The sequence below is a fragment of the Myotis yumanensis genome, unplaced genomic scaffold, assembly GCF_028538775.1.
Source record: "Myotis yumanensis isolate MYYU_CA2020_CCGP unplaced genomic scaffold, mMyoYum1.0.hap1 SCAF_7, whole genome shotgun sequence".
In the NCBI taxonomy this organism is placed as follows: domain Eukaryota; kingdom Metazoa; phylum Chordata; class Mammalia; order Chiroptera; family Vespertilionidae; genus Myotis; species Myotis yumanensis.
The window spans coordinates 29,303,346-29,322,523 of NW_027223758.1; the positions used below are offsets into that span (position 1 = coordinate 29,303,346).

At 43.0% G+C, this 19,178-nt stretch overlaps 1 protein-coding gene across 1 annotated transcript in view; it reads left to right on the forward strand.

The window, feature by feature from the left end:
• SLC23A2 (solute carrier family 23 member 2) overlaps positions 1-19,178 on the forward strand; it is a 134,377-nt gene that overhangs the window by 38,845 nt on the left and 76,354 nt on the right. The window contains 1 exon segment of the mRNA XM_070419956.1: positions 13,037-13,298. Within this exon segment, the coding sequence (XP_070276057.1) occupies positions 13,191-13,298 (108 nt within the window). The 5' untranslated portion in view covers positions 13,037-13,190.

A 19,178-nucleotide genomic window follows, 5' to 3' on the forward strand; every position in this document is an offset into this window, starting at 1 on the left:
ACATGCCAAAGAGGAATGGTATGGTCTGAAGAGTAATTCAGGGAGCGGGCTGATAAGTACATTGAACTTGAGGCATGGAATGAACAGTTACTTGAAATGCTTCTCCTAGCACACAGGCAGCAGTGGCAACAGTAGCTGGAGGTGACCGAGGAACCATCAGCTGTGCTGCAAAGCAAGGATGGAGCTGGGTGCTAGAGCAATAGAAAGTGGGGGTACAGGGTTAGCAGGGCAGAGCCAGCCCCTGGAAGTTACCTTGGCACCCAAGGCTGTCCTTGTACTGGAATGTGGGTGAGAAGGGGCATCAAATGACATTTGGAGATGTGGAAGAGGAAAAAGCTTCTTTCTTTCCATTCCCTGACAGTAACGGGGCATTCCTTGGCTTCCTCCAGAATGACCTTCAGAAATGACCTCTGGTTGCTCATCTTCAGAGCCTTGTTCTGCTGGTCTCTAAGGGAACAGGAGCAGCTTTCGCTCCCGAAATAATTGCTGCTTTTGCCACTTGTCCTTGGCTTTTGTCCAAGGGTGAGTCAGCCTTTCCGTGCATGTTTTCTAAACTCTAGAACCAATAACCACCCTTCTTAGAATTTTGATGAGGACTACATGAAATCATGTTTGCACCACAAAATATTTGCTTTCAATTAGGAATCATGCTCACTATCCACCTCACCCCACCGATATGATAGGCAGTCAGTTCTGCGCTTTTTATGCTGTCATTAAAATTCTGTATAAAATTAACTTTTTGGTGTCCCCTGTAATGACTGATTAATACATTAAAAGTAGTGTTTTAAATGGAAAAAAAAATCATTTGCACAAGAGATGATACGTTAAGTCACACACAGTAGAAATAAATGCAGTAAAACCCATCTTGATTCTGTTTGACCTTTTTCAAATATACATTTATATTTTAATTCTGGTCCACAGGCTATACCTTTTGCTTCACTACTTCTCCCTCTTCCCTCTCTTGTCTCAGCCACACGATATCCTTGAATAAACCTGGAGGGCAGGGATTAGGTTTTGTTCCTAGTATATGACTAACTGGCCCATGGAAAAATGTGTAGGTTTTCTCTAAATATTTGAATGCCTTTCCTGTGATGGACACTGTGTTCCTGTCCCTATCCCTTCCTGGTCGGGGAGCTGGACAAAGAAGCTATGTGCCTTGGAAACATATAAGAAGGGCTGCTAACCCAGGAATGCTTCTTGGAGGAGGAGGCTTTTTGAGCTAAGACCTGGGAGTTGCAGGTCAGTGTGGACCAAGTGGATGGCACCTGGGGCAAGAGAGGAATGGTGAGGATGATGAGTCTTAAGGTCTTGTCATAATTTTATTGAAATAAAATTTCGGGAAGAGATTTCTGTTAGATCATCTTTCCTACAACAGTAGGTCAGAAAACAAAGATCGCTGGTGACTTTGTATTTTAAAGGCCCCACACCAACACGATGTCAGCAGCTTTGAGCTTTTACTGTACATTTGACTATCTTTTTCCTAACCGGGTAGTTGATGATTCAGTACCTTTTCATCTATATAGATTGGCCATTGCTTTTCATGACTCAGGCAGTGTAAACCAACATCAGCAAACAGCCATATTGGGCTGGATTTAAGTGCTTTTTAGGACTTAGAGTTTATTTTGGGACTAGAGCTTATTCTTTACCAAGGGCTTTTAGGACTGAAGGGGTCTTCTGAAGGCAGGGCATAGTCTTTAACATCTGTTTTGTTTTTATCACTTGTGCATTTTACTTGATGCACCAAAATTTTTTGCTTTCAATTAGGAATCATGCTCCCTACCCACTTCACCCTGTATATGATCCAGGAATATCTGCCACGTCTATCCAGCAGCTGTGTCCTCTCTTGCTCACAGTTGAGGTCCTCCTCTCCATTTTAAGTGATTCTTAAGTAATCCAGCACTATTTGCCCAGGGGCCCCTTTCTTCCACCTTGGAGCAGGGTTGTTGCTATGGGGCAAGTGAGTCTTATCACAGATTCTTTTTTTTTTTTTTAATATGTTTTATTGATTTTTTACAGAGAAGAAGGGAGAGGGATAGAGAGTTAGAAACATCGATGAGAGAGATCGATCAGCTGCCTCCTGCACGCCCCCCACTGGGGATGTGCCCCCAACCAAGGTACATGCCCTTGACCAGAACCGAACCCGGGACCCCTCAGTCCGCAGGCCGACGCTCTATCCACTGAGCCAAACCAGTTCGGCTTATCACAGATTCTTATTGTATCATTTGTGTTTATGTTTTCTATGTAGTATTCATTCAGTGCCATTTATTTGGGGTAAATGTGTATCATTAACATTTACTGAGAACCTATTCTGTGCTAAGAGCTGGGAATATAAAGATGAATTGTACACAAGGGCTAGTCTTGGGGAGCAGTCTTAGTGAGTAATGCATTCAGTGGTTGAATGCTTTGAACTAGGGACTACTACTAAGTGCTGATGATGGGAGGGCACGATTTCTTAATTTCAGGAGCAGCTCAGCCCTTAATTCCTCTTTAAATAGGCCCATCATGCTTCCATGTCAGGTGGGCTATGGGGGTGTGGCCTTGAAAGGACACTTCCTCCTGGGTTCTCAGTGGGTGGTTCCCGAGATGGAACCTGGACCCTAATCCTGGGTTCCCCCTCAGAAGTCCGGCTTTTATCTGGCTTATTTATTTATTTATTTTTTCAGAGAGAGAAACATTGGCTTGTTGTTTCACTTATTTATGCATTCCTTGGTTGATTCTTTTTTTAAAAAAATATATTTTATTGATTTTTCACAGAGAGGAAGGGAGAGGGATAGAGAGTTAGAAACAGCGAAGAGAGAGAAACATCGATCAGCTGCCTCCTGCACAACTCCTACTGGGGATGTGCTCGTAACCAAGGTACATGTCCTTGGCCGGAATCGAACCTGGGACCTTTCAGTCCACAGGCCGACGCTCTATCCACTGAGCCAAACCGGTTAGGGCCCTTGGTTGATTTTTTTTTTTTTTAAATATATTTTATTGATTTTTTACAGAGCGGAAGGGAGAGAGATAGAGAGTCAGAAACATCGATGAGAGAGAAACATCGACCAGCTGCCTCCTGCACATCTCCCACTGGGGATGTGCCCGCAACCCAGGTACATGTCCTTGACCGGAATCGAACCTGGGACCCCTCAGTCCGCAGGCCGATGCTCTATCCACTGAGCCAAACCGGTTTCGGCGCTTGGTTGGTTCTTATGTGTGCCCTGATAAGGTATCTAACCTGCAATCTTGGCATATCTGGTCAGTGCTCTAACCAACTGAGCTACTTAGCCAGGACTATCTGGCTTATTTTTTAATTTTCTTTTTAAGAGAATAAATCTACAAACCAAAACAGTGACAGAAGACTGACACAGCTCATGAGGTATAATAGGAGGTTTTCTTAATTTCTTCTCTCTTTCCCTCCCCCTCTCTGTCCCTCCCTTCCTTGATCCCTCCCTCCCCCTCCTGCCCCTATTTATTTATTTATTTATTTATTTATTTACTTACTTACTATTGGGGGTGACATTGGTTAATAAAATTGTATAGGTTTCAGGGGTACACAGAGGTTTTCCTTTTTTTATTTTATTGGGGTGATTTTGGTCAACATGAAGGTTTTCTTGATTACAGTTATTGAAGTGGATGGTTATTTTGGAGCTCGATAGATTTTTTAAAAATATATTTTTATTGATTTCAGGGAGGAAAAGAGAGAGAGAAACATCAGTGATGAGAGAGAATCATTGATTGGCTGCCTCCTGCTTGCCCCATGCTGGGGAGTGAGCCTGCAACCCGAGCATGTGCCCTGTCTGGGAATTGAACCGTGACCACCTATTTCATAGGTCAACACTCAACCACTGAGTTTGGAGCTCGATAGAGTTTGAAGAAAGCCACTCTGAGGCCTTGATTCTGGGCACTCCATCGTTGTAGAGCGGGGATAGTATAATATTAGTCTCAGTCACCTTTTACCACTTTGGCAAATTATCTTTATGGGAATATTAGTTGAAGCTCAGCAAATAACCTGATTTAAATTGGGTTCTTGGAATATGCCTTTTATGTTACTGGGCAGAACTTTAGTTACTTTGGTGACTTTTATGCCGTATTTGATGGGCCATAGTACAAAGCATAGTACAAAGCCATAGTACAAAACTGGGTTCCCTTGTGAGATGTGCTCTGAAGATTTTTGTCCTGTTATATTTAATCATCTAAACAATTCTGTTTGAGATCCACTAAGTTGATTTCATGGCCCACAAGTGGGTAGTGACTTGCAGTTTGAAAAACAAGAGCAAGAGTTCTTAGAATGTTTTGGAAAAGGCTGTAGGATGACTTGCGTTTTTTCAGTTACACCCTGTTTGCATAACCATTATCACAAGATCAAACAATAACCATGCCCTCACTCATTGCCGCTTAAGTAGAATAATGACAGCTAGGCTCAGTGTCAGAAGCGTCAACTTCCTAAGGCAGGACCCTATGTATTAGGCAACCATTTAATTAAGTACACTTACAGGGGGTTGGTCATATACAAATAGAGGTTATTTGTTCCAGTAATCTTTTTTTGGCTTGGGTTCAAAGGGTTCGGTCAAATGACAGCATTGAGTAGAATTTAATGGAGCAGCCACAGCTCAGCTATAATCCCCTAATGATGGGATTTAAGCAGCGAACCATGAATTGGCTTTTAAAATGTGCTTTATCATTGAACCTGGCCACCTCTGAAAGCTCTTGTCTGTGTCTTGGTAAAGACCAAGCTACCACTTGGCCAATAAAGGTTTTGAGTTTCTTTATCCCAGAGTCGTCTTAGTGATACTCTCACCTGTCGGGATAGGTTTATGGAAGCAGAGAAAACAGCTGTATGCCACACCAGGCCACCAAAGGTGTAGGGCAGTGGTCGGCAAACTCATTCGTCAACAGAGCCAAATATCAACAGTACAACGATTGAAATTTCTTTGGAGAGCCAAATTTTTTAAACTTAAACTATATAGGTAGGTACATTGTTATTAACTTAATTAGGGTACTCCTAAGCTGGCCTTTGCTAAAAACGTCCTCAATCTGATTGAGGTATGTTCGCTGAGGTTGACCCCTTCCAACTCTCCCATCCACACTCGTCTTGTATACTTGTTTCGTCTATCTCCTTTCGTTCATCCTCTCTATATGTCCAAACCATCTCAACATACCTTTCTCAATCCTCAACACTACATCTTCTTTCACTCACCTCCACAACGTTCCCTAAAATTAACTAACCACTGCACAGTGAGACTGCTGACTGACTGACTCACTCAACTCGTGCATGAATCGAGAGTGCCTCCCCCGCGCCGCGTCTCCCGTCGCCCGACCAACCGACACCCCCCACTTCTTCTAACACCACTTCTTCAAAATAGATTCGCCCAGGCCGAAAACCGACTTCTGCGCACGGGCCACGAAGTTTCAATCGCACTGTACGTGCGCGCCCGCATGTGGTATTTTGTGGAAGAGCCACACTCAGGGCCAAAGAACTGCATGTGGCTTGCGAGCCTCGGTTTGCCGACCACTGGTGTAGGGGATCTGAGGACCATTAGTTAACATCAGAACATTGTGCATTTGTTAACAATGATGGTTCCTGGGTTCCAACCCAGACCCCTGGAATCAGACTGTATGGGAGAAGACACTTAAAATTTTTTTCTTCAAAAATTGATTTTATTGAACTATAGTTTACATATAGTAGATGCATATACATACCAATGGGGCCACCAGAATCATAAGATAATCTGGTTATTTAAACCTCTTTTATAGATCTTAGTTATAGTTTGTAGTTTTATTAACCTCTTTCATGGCTCTTAGTAATAGTTTATAGTTTATGTACATTTTTGGTTAAATGTATTAAGTGTTTAAAGCTATTGTCATTTAAAACAGAATTCTTTTATCCTCTTAACCTTTTCTGTAAATATCTTAGGTTTTGTGTGCCAGGTGGCCTCTGTCACTTGTTCTTCCTTGTTGTTGTTTATAACCCTTTAAAAATGTGAAAACTATTCTTTGCTGGGGGCCATACAAAACCAGTCCAGGCAGTAGTTTGCCATCTTCTGATCTAGATGCTTATTCCTGGCATCTGGGGTGTGTTTCAGTCAACATCAAAGGAGGTTTGCTCATGTGTTTTCTACCTGGCCATTTATGTATAGATTCTCTCAGATTTTCTTACCTTTTGATATGGTTATAATTTGGTGTTTTCCTTTCAAACACTTCCCTCATCTGTTAGTTGAATGATAGCAGCAATGTCTGCACCCTGCCTTTTCCCTGACATTAAAATGTATCTCTTGTTAATCTCAGATATCAGGTATTTATTTTTGATTGTTTTCATTGATGAGAGAGAGAGAAAAAGAGAGAGAGAGAGAGAGATATCAATTTGTTGTTCCACTTATGTATGCATTCATTGGTTGGTTCTTGTATGTGCCCTGACTGGGAATTGAATCCACAACCTTGGCATATCAGGACAATGCTTTAACCAACTGAGCCAACTGGCCAGGGCCCTTTTTTTAAAGCATCATTTATTCATTCCACAAATTTTGGGGAGCCTTTTATATGGGTGCCAAATTCGGCACTGCGAGTTGGGGCTGCAGGCTGTGAATACTGCCTCTTGTTCTGTACCTGTCTGGTGCAGAACGCCGTCTCACTGTGTTAGAACCATCTTCATGGTTCCCAGACATGCAAAGAGGTGTGACCCCATCAAGAAGCACTGATGGGGGCTCCCCCAAGGGAAAGGATGCTTGTTTGGGAGGGACTGCTTGTGCAAGAACCCAAAGGCTAGAAGAGGACCCAATACCTTCAACACCCGAAAGACAGAGATGACAGCATGGTGGGGGCCAAGCTTCACACAGTGAACCTGTAGTCTTCCTAAGGAATTCGTTGTCATTTGTGACATCATCAAAGAGTGTGGCAGTTTCCATAGCATGGTTGTGCTGGCGGCAGTATGGACAAGTGGTAGAGATGGAATAAGAAAATGACAAGAGGCTGTTGTACTGCTGACAAGAGGATGGCTTGGGCTGTGGAGTGACCAGGCTGCACAGGTTTGGGACTCTTGGTCTGAGGAGGGCGGGCTTTAGCCGTCCCTGCCCCTCAGAGCTCCCTCACATCACAAGGAGGGCAGGGACTGCACAGCAGGCCGAGCAGAAGCAGTGCTTGCAGGCCAGCTGGCCTGGGCTGTAGTCCTCTAGAACAGCGGTTCTCAACTTGTGGGTCGCGACCCCTTTGGGGGTCGAACGACCCTTTCACAGGGGTCGCCTAAGACCATTGGAAAACACATATATAATTAAATATTGTTTTTGTGATTAATCACTATGCTTTAATTATGTTCAATTTGTAACAATGAAATTGGAGGTCACCACAACATGAGGAACTGTATTAAAGGGTCATGGCATTAGGACGGTTGAGAACCACTGCTCTAGAAGGTTGGTTGTCACTTGAGCATAATTTTATGTATTGTTTGTATAAACATTATTAGGACAGGACTATTGACCGTAGTTTGATCTTCCACGGCTTATAGCTGTGCATCCTTTGGCAAGTTACTTAACTTTACTGAAGCTCTGTTTCTACTTTTGTAGAGTTAGTGTGCAAGTCAAGTAACACTATGGGAAAAAGAATTCCATTTGCATAATGAGAAGGAAGAGATGTGCCTGGCACACGTAGGTACTTAGCTAGAAAACTGTTACTACTCTTAATGGGTATCCTCCTCATTTTCATTGTTGGTGAACCTGACCTTTCATCCGTCAGCCCCTCCTTTTCCCTTTGCCTTGAGGTCAGGGCCAAAATAGCAAGTAGCCTTGTTGATTTTTCTTTCCTAAGGAGTAAGAAGAGGGGTGATGGGGGACTGTGAGTGGTTAGACCCCAGTGTCAGATTCCCTGGGGGATTTTGCCTTTTGTTTTCACAAAAATTTTAACACATACCCTAAATTCCACTCTCCCCCTTCCTTATCTTTTGCTGTGCTTGCCTCTGAGCCTTGGCATTTCCCTGCACAAAAGTTCAGTCTGCAGGTTGGAACATTCTGATCTGGTTAGTGGGCTGTTTCTGCCCTCGAGGCTGTCTTTACTTCATCACTCCTAATGCTGGGCTGTGGATGCTGTCATTTTGGGACTTCCAAGGATCCGGTTCTTCGTTCAGTTTTCACTGTCCTCTCCTCTTCTTCCTTCCACTTGCCCAGGCTGTGCAGTCCTCTGCCCCAAGCCCTTCTCAGAACATCCTGCCCTGCGCTTTCTTGGGTCTCCTCCCCTCTTGTGCTCATTTGAGTTTTCAGGACACTCTAAAGCAGGAGTTCTCAACCTGTGGGTCTCGACCCCTTTGGGGGTCGAACGACCCTTTCACAGGGGTCGCCTAAGACCATTGGAAAACACATATATAATTACATATTGTTTTTGTGATTAATCACTATGCTTTAATTATGTTCTATTTGTAACAATGGAAATACATCCTGCATATCAGATATTTATATTACTATTCATAACAGTAGCAACATTACAGTTATGAAGTAGCAACGAAAATAATTTTATGGTTGGGGGTCACCACAACATGAGGAACTGTATTAAAGGGTCGCGGCATTAGGAAGGTTGAGAACCACTGCTCTGAAGGATGTTGCTGTGTAAGAGACAGGCAAAAGGAGGGGGTGGGTCCTCCCAGTACAGCTTGTAGAGTCAGTTAAACGCCTGGTAGGGAAAAATGTACAGACTACTTGGTGGAAAGTGTTCTTGTCAGGATGGAACTTGTCCCCTTTGTGCCTGATGCTGGGGACAGTGTGGAGGGTGAATGGCCATGTCTGAAACAAACATGCAGACCAAATTAACCTGGGAGAGTAAATATATTCTACATTAAAAAGTCCATCCTTTTGCCCTGGCCAGGTAGCTCAGTTGGTTAGAGTGTCGTTCCAATACACCAAGGTTGCGGGTTTGATCCCTGGTCAGGGCACATATAAGACATAACCAGTGAATGCATAAATAAGTGGAACAACAGGTTGATGTTTCTCTCTTTCCCTTCCTCTCTCAAATCAGTTTTATAAAAAAAAGTTCATCATTTCCCCTGAAGCTAACATGGGTCCTCATGGGTTGGAAAGCTCTTCTGGCAGGCTAAAGACGGTGGGGCGGGACTGTGGAGCAAAGAGCTTGTGGGTGTCTCTGAATATGACTGTATGGCATGTGGTCTTGTGAAAATCTAGCAGTATTTCACCATCTTCTTTGCCTGTCATATCTTTTGGAAAACAAGCTGCTAGCTGTCAAGGTAAAGATCCCTGGGACTACTTCAGGCAGATCTTCTTAGGAATGTTCATTGTCATGTTGTATCTCCACCCCTCTTACCCCCCCGCCAGATCTGGGGACGTTATGGGTGGCAGTGGCTAGATCAAGATGTAGATTGTTTATTATTTTTTGAATTGTTGCAGAACACTTTAATTAAAAATGTAGGGAAAAGATTAATTCTAAGTAAACACACACAATCTCTGTCAGGGCTACCAGTAGAGAGAGCCTTTAGGGTTTTCTAAGTGATGTTTGCAACTTCCCCTTTGAATATAGAAAGTCCCCACTTTTATGCTTTGGAAAGTGCATAAGTGGGTCTTCATATCCCCTACAAATAGCAGAAAAGATGAAGAAGAAATATAATAATCCACTTGTCCCTGTTCTTGAAAAAGGAAAGTTATTTAAAAAGTCACTAAGCCACAGCAAGTCCCATGGACTTGTTCTGTTATGGGCTTTGCTCTGTTTGGTGACAGGCATGTCCCTGCTTCTCGAACTGGCACGTGTCTCCCTTGGGGGACGTGACCTTGTGCTAAGGACCCATACGGCACGTTTGGGATGCCATTTTTGGGAAGAGGGAGGTACCTTTTTAAAAATACATATATACAACATAATAGGTTTATATTTAATATAGTATTTCTCTCCGTGGGGGTGTTCCTCAGTTAATAGGGCTTTTTAAAACATTAAACCTCTTCTCCATTTCAGTGTCAACACAAAGTATTTTTTTTATATTACAGTATTTTAAATCTTATTATTATTTTTAAATCATTATTATTATTTTCAGTGTCAACACAAAGTATTTTTTTTATATTACAGTATTTTAAATTTTATTATTATTATTATCGGAGCGTTTATTCTGATAATTCCAGCATTATGGGAGAGCAGCAGGTCATCCACAAAAACCTGCTCTTACATTAAATCTTTTCTCCATTTCAATATTAGGTACATTGAACTTATTTTTTAAAACCTTCCCTCTCGTCCTCAAATAAATTAAAGTTTTGATGGCCTGTATTTCATATCTAAGTATAGTATTAACTTTGGGGATAACAAAACAAAAATCTAATAGAAATATGGAGAAAAGATTCCTCACCGAAGTAAAAGGCAAGTGACTACAACTGAACAGTGGTGACCGCCTAGGGTTCTGGGCAGGAGCTTCCTTCTTCCAATTTCATGTGCTTTGTGAATTTTGATGCTATGAAATATTATTTATGAAAATTTCTTTGACCCTCTTTCTAACTAGCAGATATAAATTATATTCTACATATTCAGTGCATTATCTGTTGTGTGAAAAAAAAAAAAACTTCATGTAATACATATCAGTTTATTCCCATTTATAGGGAAACAACTACGAATGTTTCAGTACCCTAGTTACTGTTTCTTGGGAACTTTCAGACACCAAAAGCTCAGTTTTTAACCTCAATAGCACAAATGCTTTCAGGGCAAGTTTAATTCAGGAGGCCCTTCAGTGTCACATCTGTCCATTTCCTTTTGTGCATGTGCCTCCAAACAGGCACAAACGCCTGTAAGGCTGACAACCAGACCTAATGAGCGATTGCATCTCCGGCTTCTACTTCAACAACAGACAGCAACAAACACAGTGAACTGAGGACTAACAACAATAGTATAGAAACTGAGGTCATGATGTTGGTACCTTGAGGTGGCTAGATCTTGAGCACTGAAGGTTTCAAATAAATGATCCGTGTATAATTCTATCTGACACTTAAAACACTTCCTTCTTGGAGCTCTGAATGCTTAGGCTAAGAGGTTCCACGTGACGACTTGCCTTCCAGGAAGCAGCCATTACAGGAATGGCCAGGAGGGAAATATCTGAAAACCAGGATGCTGTCTTGGCACTGTTGATGTTTGGGCCAGATAATTATTATTATTTTTAAAAAATATATTTTATTGATTTTTTACAGAGAAGAAGGGAGAGAGATAGAGAGTTAGAAACATCCGTGAGAGAGATCGATCAGCTAGCTGCCTCCTGCATGCCCCCCAGTGGGGATGTGCCCGAAACCCAGGTACATGCCCTTGACCGGAATCAACCTGGGACCCTTCAGTCCGCAGGCCGACGCTCTATCCACTGAGCCAAACCGGTTCGGCCAGATAATTCTTTATTATGGGCTCTTTCCTGTGCACTGTAGGATGTTTAGCAACACCCCTGGCCACTACCTGTTAGACACAAATCATTCTCCCCCAGGTGTGATGACCAAAGAAATGTCTCGCTGTTGCCAAATGTCCCTGGAGGGAGAAATGACCCTGGCTGAGAGCCACTGCTTTAAACAAACATGATATGAACAAGAATGCAAAATGTGCATGAACATTTAAACCAAAAGAGCCACCTCAGAAAAAAAAAAAAAAAAAAAAAAAAAAGACGTGTGCACCCAGCTCCTCTATTGCATTGGGGCAGAACTTAATGTTCTGGCAACTATTTTAACTCTTGAATTCTGTATAAATCTTTCTCTTTTTTGTTTATATTTCAAAATTTCCTGGCTCACCCAAAGTATCTGTTGAATGAAAAGTGCCCTTAACAGAATTCCTTGAACGGGAGGTTTCCTACTTGTATTTCTAAACGTCTTATAGGTGCGTCTCCACATTTGCTGGACAGCTTGGCCAGGTTTATTCATTCTCAGCGGGAAATTAATTGGTGCTAAGACCTGACATCATTCTAATCAGGTTGCCGGTGAATGTGCTGTCTGTCCCTTCTCACCTAGAAGCCTGCTGTGCTCCTTTCCCCCATTAAAATGTAGGCATACCTAGGCATGTTTTATTTTACACGTGCCAGCCCTCGAAGGGAGGGATCCTTTGTGTCTTTTATTTTTGAAGCCATTGGGTAGATCTTTATTGTCCAAACTATACTCCTGTTGTTTGAAATTGAGGTTTTTATTTTCTTCTTCACCAAAACTTGGCTGCATAGGATTCTTTCAGTAATTTCCTGCTTTTGACTTCCGGCTAGGTTTTCTCTTAGCCTGCAGCATTGCACTTTTCCTTGTTAAGTGTCCGCTTCTCTGAGGTTCTTAGAGCACATCAGGTCCATCTTGGGCCCCAGTAGTGTTGATCTCCTACCTCCTCCCCCCTGTCCCCTAATCTCTCACTGTTTAACCTCCCCTCCATTGTGGGGGGAGGTGGTTGGATTTCTTCTTTATGTATATGTTGTTATTTAATAGATACTGAATGTTTTGGTTCTATTTTTTGTGTGGTATTCTAGCCCATTTAAAGTTCGTCTTGCCACTTATCTGGAATTCTGTGTGGTCACTCGATCCTAGATTGGTTCTATCCCCCTCCTTTTTTTATGCATTTAATTGGGCACCTATAGGGAATTTAGAATTTTAATATCCAGGCAGTCATAACAAACTGGCTATAATTGCACTGTGTAGTATGATTGCCATTAGCCAGAAGTGGCTATTTAAATCAAAACTAAAATGAGATACAATTAAAAATTCAGTTTTTCTTTTACACTAGTCACATCTCTTATGGAAAGTGACAAGGCAGCTGTAGAACATTTCCATCATTGCAAAAGGTTCTGTTGGATAATACTGGGCTATAAAACATAGACCATAATGCACGTCAAAGAAATACCTATTTCTTAATCCCTAGTATTCTGATATTTTTTATGAGATATGATCTCCTCTCCAGGGGATATTGAGAATCAGTGAATGACTGTAAATGCAGAGATGTGGGGACTTGAAAAGTGTAGTAAGTAATATGTTTTTGGATGTTTGGGCATAACTTGTACTTGGACTTTTCTGAAGAAAAATGCGATGACCATGTGTCTTGTGTTGTTTCTGTGCTTGTGGTGATTTGGCTGCTCTCTCTTTTCTAGGTGCTAAGAGATGGTGCTTGTGGGGTTCATCTCTGCCTGAGAATCAGGTGCTCTAGGCGCCAGAAAAGCCAACTCGGACCCTGGGATCGCTGCTTGAACAAGCCTTCTCTTCCAGCCAGTGCAGCCCAACAACCAAACCAGCCACTTTCTCTTAATGATGGGCATTGGTAAAAACACTACATCCAAGTCCATGGAGGCTGGGAGTTCAACGGAAGGCAAATATGAAGACGAAGCGAAGCACCCCACTTTCTTCACCCTCCCGGTAACAGCATTCCCCGTCTTCCTTTCTTCTTGGATCACTCTAGAGTAGTTTCTGTATTGAATCAACATAGGATTAGCTTTAATACTCATGTTTTCAGTGAAGGCTAAGGCACTTGAAAACCAAATGCTTTTCACGTGAGCCAGTCTCCAGGAGCCCTGTTGGCTGCGTATGGTTTTGGCCCTGTTCTCTGCCTAGAGCTCACCTGATGAGATTAACTCCAGGAAGGAAGCATGTGTTGCGGTCAATGTTGTAAAGCAGGCCCAGTGCTTACTCAACACTGGAGGATGTCTAAGGCTTAAGTTCATCTCCAAAATTGTGTTCTTTTGAAATCACCTGTAACCCAACGTCAGACTTGTATTTTAATGTGGGAGATTGAATGAATGACTTAATGAACCCAAATGGCCATGCTTTGCATTATGGCAGCAGCGTCCAAGATAGAAGTAGTTTTACTAGACAGGTGATATCACTCAGTAAAGACTAATGACACACATCATTATATTCATTGCTAGTATTTTCCAGATTAGGATTATGGCTTGATGTGTAGAAAGTTACCTAAAGTGTTGGTTTAAAAAAGAAAACCACTTGCCCTGGCTGGTTTGGCTCAGTGGATAGAGCGTTGGCCTGCGGACTGAGTCCTGGGTTCGATTCTGGTCAAGGGCACATGCCTGGGTTGTGGGCTCAATCCCCAGGGGGGGCGTGCAGGAGGCAGCTGATCAAAGATTCTTTCATCATTGATGTTTCCATCTCTCCCTCTCTAAAAATCAATAAAAATATATTAAAAAAAGAAAAAAGAAAACCACTCATGAAAGGAAAAGATGATGGAGTAGATAAACATAGTACTTACCTCCTCACATAACCACATCAGAATTTACAACTAAATTACAGAAAAACCATCATTCAGATGGTTGAATGGAAGCCTTACAACTAAGAATTGAAGAAGAAGCCACAATGAGACTGGTAGGAGGGGTGGAGGGGTGGAACAGGCTGGTTTGACACCTCTGTGTGGTGGTTTTAATTGGGAAGGATATCTTGGCTGCAGAGGCCCCTGTGAGGAGCAAAGGATCCAAGGCAAACTCCCCCCACACGCCTCCCCCCCCCCCCCCCCCCCCCCCCCAGACCCCTCAGTTCAGGGTTCCAGTGCTGGGAAGAGAAGTCCCCATAACTTAACCAGTGGGAATTGTAGCTGAGTGACACGAAGAGATGCTACTAGTAAAATTCCCAGGCAGTTCCTCTTAAAGGGCCCATACGTGGACTTATTCAGATTCACTCCCTCTGAGCTCCAGCACTGGGGCAGCAGCTTGAAAGGGTCCAGGTACGTACAGGGAGGAACTAAATTGTCTGGCATCCGTACAGGAACTAGGGGGCAGTTTTCTCCCAGACAAAATTACTGGGAGAAGTCATTATTCCTTTGCTGAGACCTCCCCACCATAGAGCCAACAGGAGCCATATGAATCTTCATTAACTTGGCCCACACTGTTTGCCCTGCCCTTGTGATTCCCTGAGACCCTGTCCCACCCAGTTTACAGTTCCACCTAATCTGTTTGCAGTAGCTTTTCCATATGAAGGGCCAGCCCTAGCTCAGGCTTCAGACTTTCCTGAAATCTCTCAAACAAGCAGCAGCTAGCCTCAGTGTGCCCCATACCTCTTAATAAGTGGCCCCAGGCTTGGCACTAGCAGCAGACTGCCAAGGTTCACAGCTTGGCCTCTCCTGGGCGCCTCCAAGCCCAACACAAGTAGCAGCCATCTGCAGATCACTCTGTAGCTTATGCTGGGTAGCCCAAGGCAAGGCACAGGCAGTAGCTGACTTTTACCTCATGGAGTCCCCAGAGCTAGGACACCTGGTTGGTCAGCTTCAGACCACGCCAGATTACAGCCCTACCACATCCGAGAGCGATACTCTCAAGGGGCGGACTCTAAGCACCAAAGCCCCACTGAAGCAAGTCCTCCATCAGGGTGTCACCTGCACAGCAGCCCTTTTGCTGTAGTCGCAGCTGGTCCTCACAGCCTATTGGCCTGGAGAGAAATCCCTCCCAGTGATGCCAAGAGCAATCAGGACTCAATTATAAGAGGACAGTGCACACAAACAGAGGCGCATCTAGAGTGACCAGCTCAGGTGACTGGGGAGGCTGAGCCACTGGGCCTTACACAGGCCACTCTACCAATTCCAGGGGACATAGCAGCTCTACCTAATACATAGAAACAGAGGGAAGCAGCCAAAATGTGGAAACAAACATGTCCCAAGTGAAAGAACAGAAGAAATCTCCAGAAAAAGAACTAAAACAATGGTTATAAGGATGTTCAAGGAACTTAATGATAACTTCAAGGAATTTAATGAGAACCTCACAGAACTTAGAACATCAACGACATAAAAAAGGATCAGTCAGAAATGAAGCCTACACTAACTGAAGTGAAGAATAACTTACAGGGAATCAGCAGTAGAGTAGAGGACACAGAATCAAATCAGCAATTTGGATTATGAGGAAGCAAAAAACACCCAATCAGAACAGCAAAAAGGAAAAAGAATCCAACAATATGAAGACAGTGTAAGGAGCCTTTGGGACAACTTCAAGCATCCCAACATTCCCATCATGGGGGTACTGTAAGGAGAAAGGAGGGAGCAAGAAATTGAAAACCTATTTGAGAAAATGACAGAAAACTTCCCCACCTGGTGAAAGAAATAGACTTACAAGTCCAGGAAGTGCAGAGAGTCCCAAACAAGGCCCATGCCAAGACATAATAATTAAAATGCCAAAGGTTACAGACAGAGAATCTTAAAAGCAGCAAGAGAAAAGCAGGTTACCTACAAGGGAGAGCCCATATGACTGGTAGCTGATTTCTAACAGAAACTTTGCAGGCCAAACAGTAGTGGTAAGAAATATTCAAAGTGATGAAAAGCAAGGACTTACAACCAAGATTACTCTACCCAGCAAAGCTACCATTTAGAATTGAAGGTCAGTTAAAGAGCTTCACAGACAAGCCTGGTCAGTCGCTCAGTGGTTAGGGCATTGGCCCTCCGACTGAAGGGTTTTAGGTTCGATTCTGGTCAAGCAGCTTTTTTTTTTTTTCCTGAGAGAGAGAGAGATTTGTTGTTCCACTTATTTATGTCTTCATTGGTTGTTTCTTTTCTTTTTTTTTTTTTAAATATATTTTATTGATTTTTTACAGAGAGGAAGGGAAAGGGATAGAGAGCTAGAAACATCGATGAGAGAGAAACATCGATCAGCTGCCTCCTGCACACCCCCACTGGGGATGTGCCCGCAACCCAGGTACATGCCCCTGACCGGAATCGAACCCGGGACCCTTGAGTCCGCAGGCCGACGCTCTATCCACTGAGCCAAACCGGTTTCGGCGGTTGTTTCTTATATGAGCCCTGACTCGATCAAACCTGCGACCTTGGCATCTTCTGAGGATGCTCTAACCAGGATTATTGCAGCTTGCTTTTAATTTGAATAGAGTTTTGGTAGTTTTTTTTTTTTTTTTTTTTTTAATATATTTTATTCATTTTTTTAAAGAGAGGAAGGGAGAGGGATAGAAAGTTAGAAACATCAATGAGAGAGAAACATCAATCAGCTGCCTCCTGCACACCTCCTACTGGGGATTTGCCCGCAACCAAGGTACATGCCCTTGACTGGAATCGAACCTGGGACCTTTCAGTCCGCAGGCCGACGCTCTATCCACTGAGCCAAACCAGTTAGGGCGGTAGTTTTTTAAAAAAATATATATTTTATTGATTTTTTACAGAGAGGAGGGGAGAGGGATAGACAGTTAGAAACATCTATGAGAGAGAACCATCGATCAGCTGCCTCCTGCACACTCCCCACTGGGGATGTGCCCACAACCAAGGTACATGCCTCCTACCGGAATCGAACCCGGGACCCTTCAGTCCACAGGCCGACACTCTATCCACTGAGCCAAACTGGTCAGGGCGAGTTTTGGTAGTTTTAAATGAAATTCGAGATGTTAGTAGTACAAAATGCCTATTTAATAATTGGGTCACATACAACTTGCTATGAGCGATCATAAAAGGACAGAGCTGCTGCCATCATTTCCTAGAGCAGGCTTACAATGGCGATCCTCCTCACCTTTGTGCGAGGCTGGAGTCACAGTCTCTTGGTCCTGGAAAGGGCCTGCAAGGGACATCTTGTCCATTCTGCTTGTCTTCAGTGCTTGTGATCAGACTGTACCAGACATGACAGGAGCACCACAGAAGTGGCTGCCCAGGCGTCCTGCCTTCCCCGCCCTGTAAGGCTCACACTCAGTGCCTTCCCTGCCGCCACTGCTTTCTCTGGGCCATTTCTTGTCTGTCATCATGACGCCTCCATATGGTCCTCCTGCCTTCCAGCCTCATTCATTTCCCATCCTGATTGTCATTTCTGCCTGTGTCTTTTGCATTCCTGGATTAATTAAGATCCTCTTCTAGGTGTAGATACCTACTGAACCCCTTACCTTCAAATTCTCCATTCACTCCTAACCTGTGTTCAGTTAAGCTAGGTAGGCAGGCTCCTGACCTTGAATGATTAGAGCAGCGGTTCTCAACCTGTGGGCCGCGACCCCTTTGGCGGTCGAACGACCCTTTCACAGGGGCCGTGTAAGACCATCCTGCATGTCAGATATTTACATTATGATTCATAACAGTAGCAACATTACAGTTGTGAAGTAGCAACGAAAATAATTTTATGATTGGGTCACAACATGAGGAACTGTATTTAAAGGGCCAGAAGGTTGAGAACCACTGGATTAGAGGAAAGATATTTCAGCTAATCAAAGCATAATCTGTTGGAAAAAAGAGCAGATTTCCTGTTGGGATTTGATAAGTGGTCTAGGAAGAAGATAGGCTATGGGAGGTTGCACGATGGTAATTACTGGTGGTTTCTTCCACCTCCTTTAATTTTACATGTTTTATTTTATTTTATTTATTTTTTAAAATATATTTTATTGATTTTTTTACAGAGAAGAAGGGAGAGAGATAGAGAGCTAGAAACATGGATGAGAGAGAAACATCGACCAGCTGCCTCCTGCACATCTCCCACTGGGGATGTGCCCGCAACCCAGGCACGTGCCCCCAACCGGAATCGGACCTGGGACCCCCCAGTCCGCAGGCCGACGCTCCATCCACTGAGCCAAACCGGTTTTGGCAATTTTACATGTTTTAAAGTATCCATATTTCTTCCCAGGCTTCAGGGTACACATGTATTGTCAGAGTGAAATGGAAACAGGAAGAAAACGTACGTGTTCTTTCACTATATCTTTTTAATAGTTTGCGTATATTTCTATCCTGTCATTTTATTATTTGCATAACTATTTACAAAGAAATACGTTCATTGTGGAACATTTAGAAAACATAGAATGCTTTAATGAGGGGGAAATCCAAATCATTTAAAATCCTGTGAGCCAGGAAAACAACATTCTTATATTTTGTTGTATTTCTTTCCAGAGATGAAACAAATATTTGGTGGTTTGTTTTTTTAAATTCTGCTTTATAAAGCCCTTTAACGTCATGTTATATCATGGCATATCAATGCCATTGAAAACATCTTGTCATTGACATAATAGCAAATCTTGAATCTAATTTTTCTACTTTTTCTTTTCTTTCCAATTTTTCTACTTTGTTGACGTAAAGTTCCAAATCTGCAGATAATTTTTGTCGTAATTTATTTGAGCCAAATTGACCAAGATCTCAAATGCTTCCAAGAAATGACAGTTTGCAGCTTCTTTCATGCACTTGGAATTAAGGAGGATTACATGAAGGTGGGAGAAAGCAAGGTGGGGATTAGATTATAGGACAGCCAACAAGATTATGAGGGTGGGTGAGTTTTGGAAGGCTCTGAAAAGAAGCATTTCAAAGGTGTGTTAACCTAGATTCACAGAAACAATGGATAG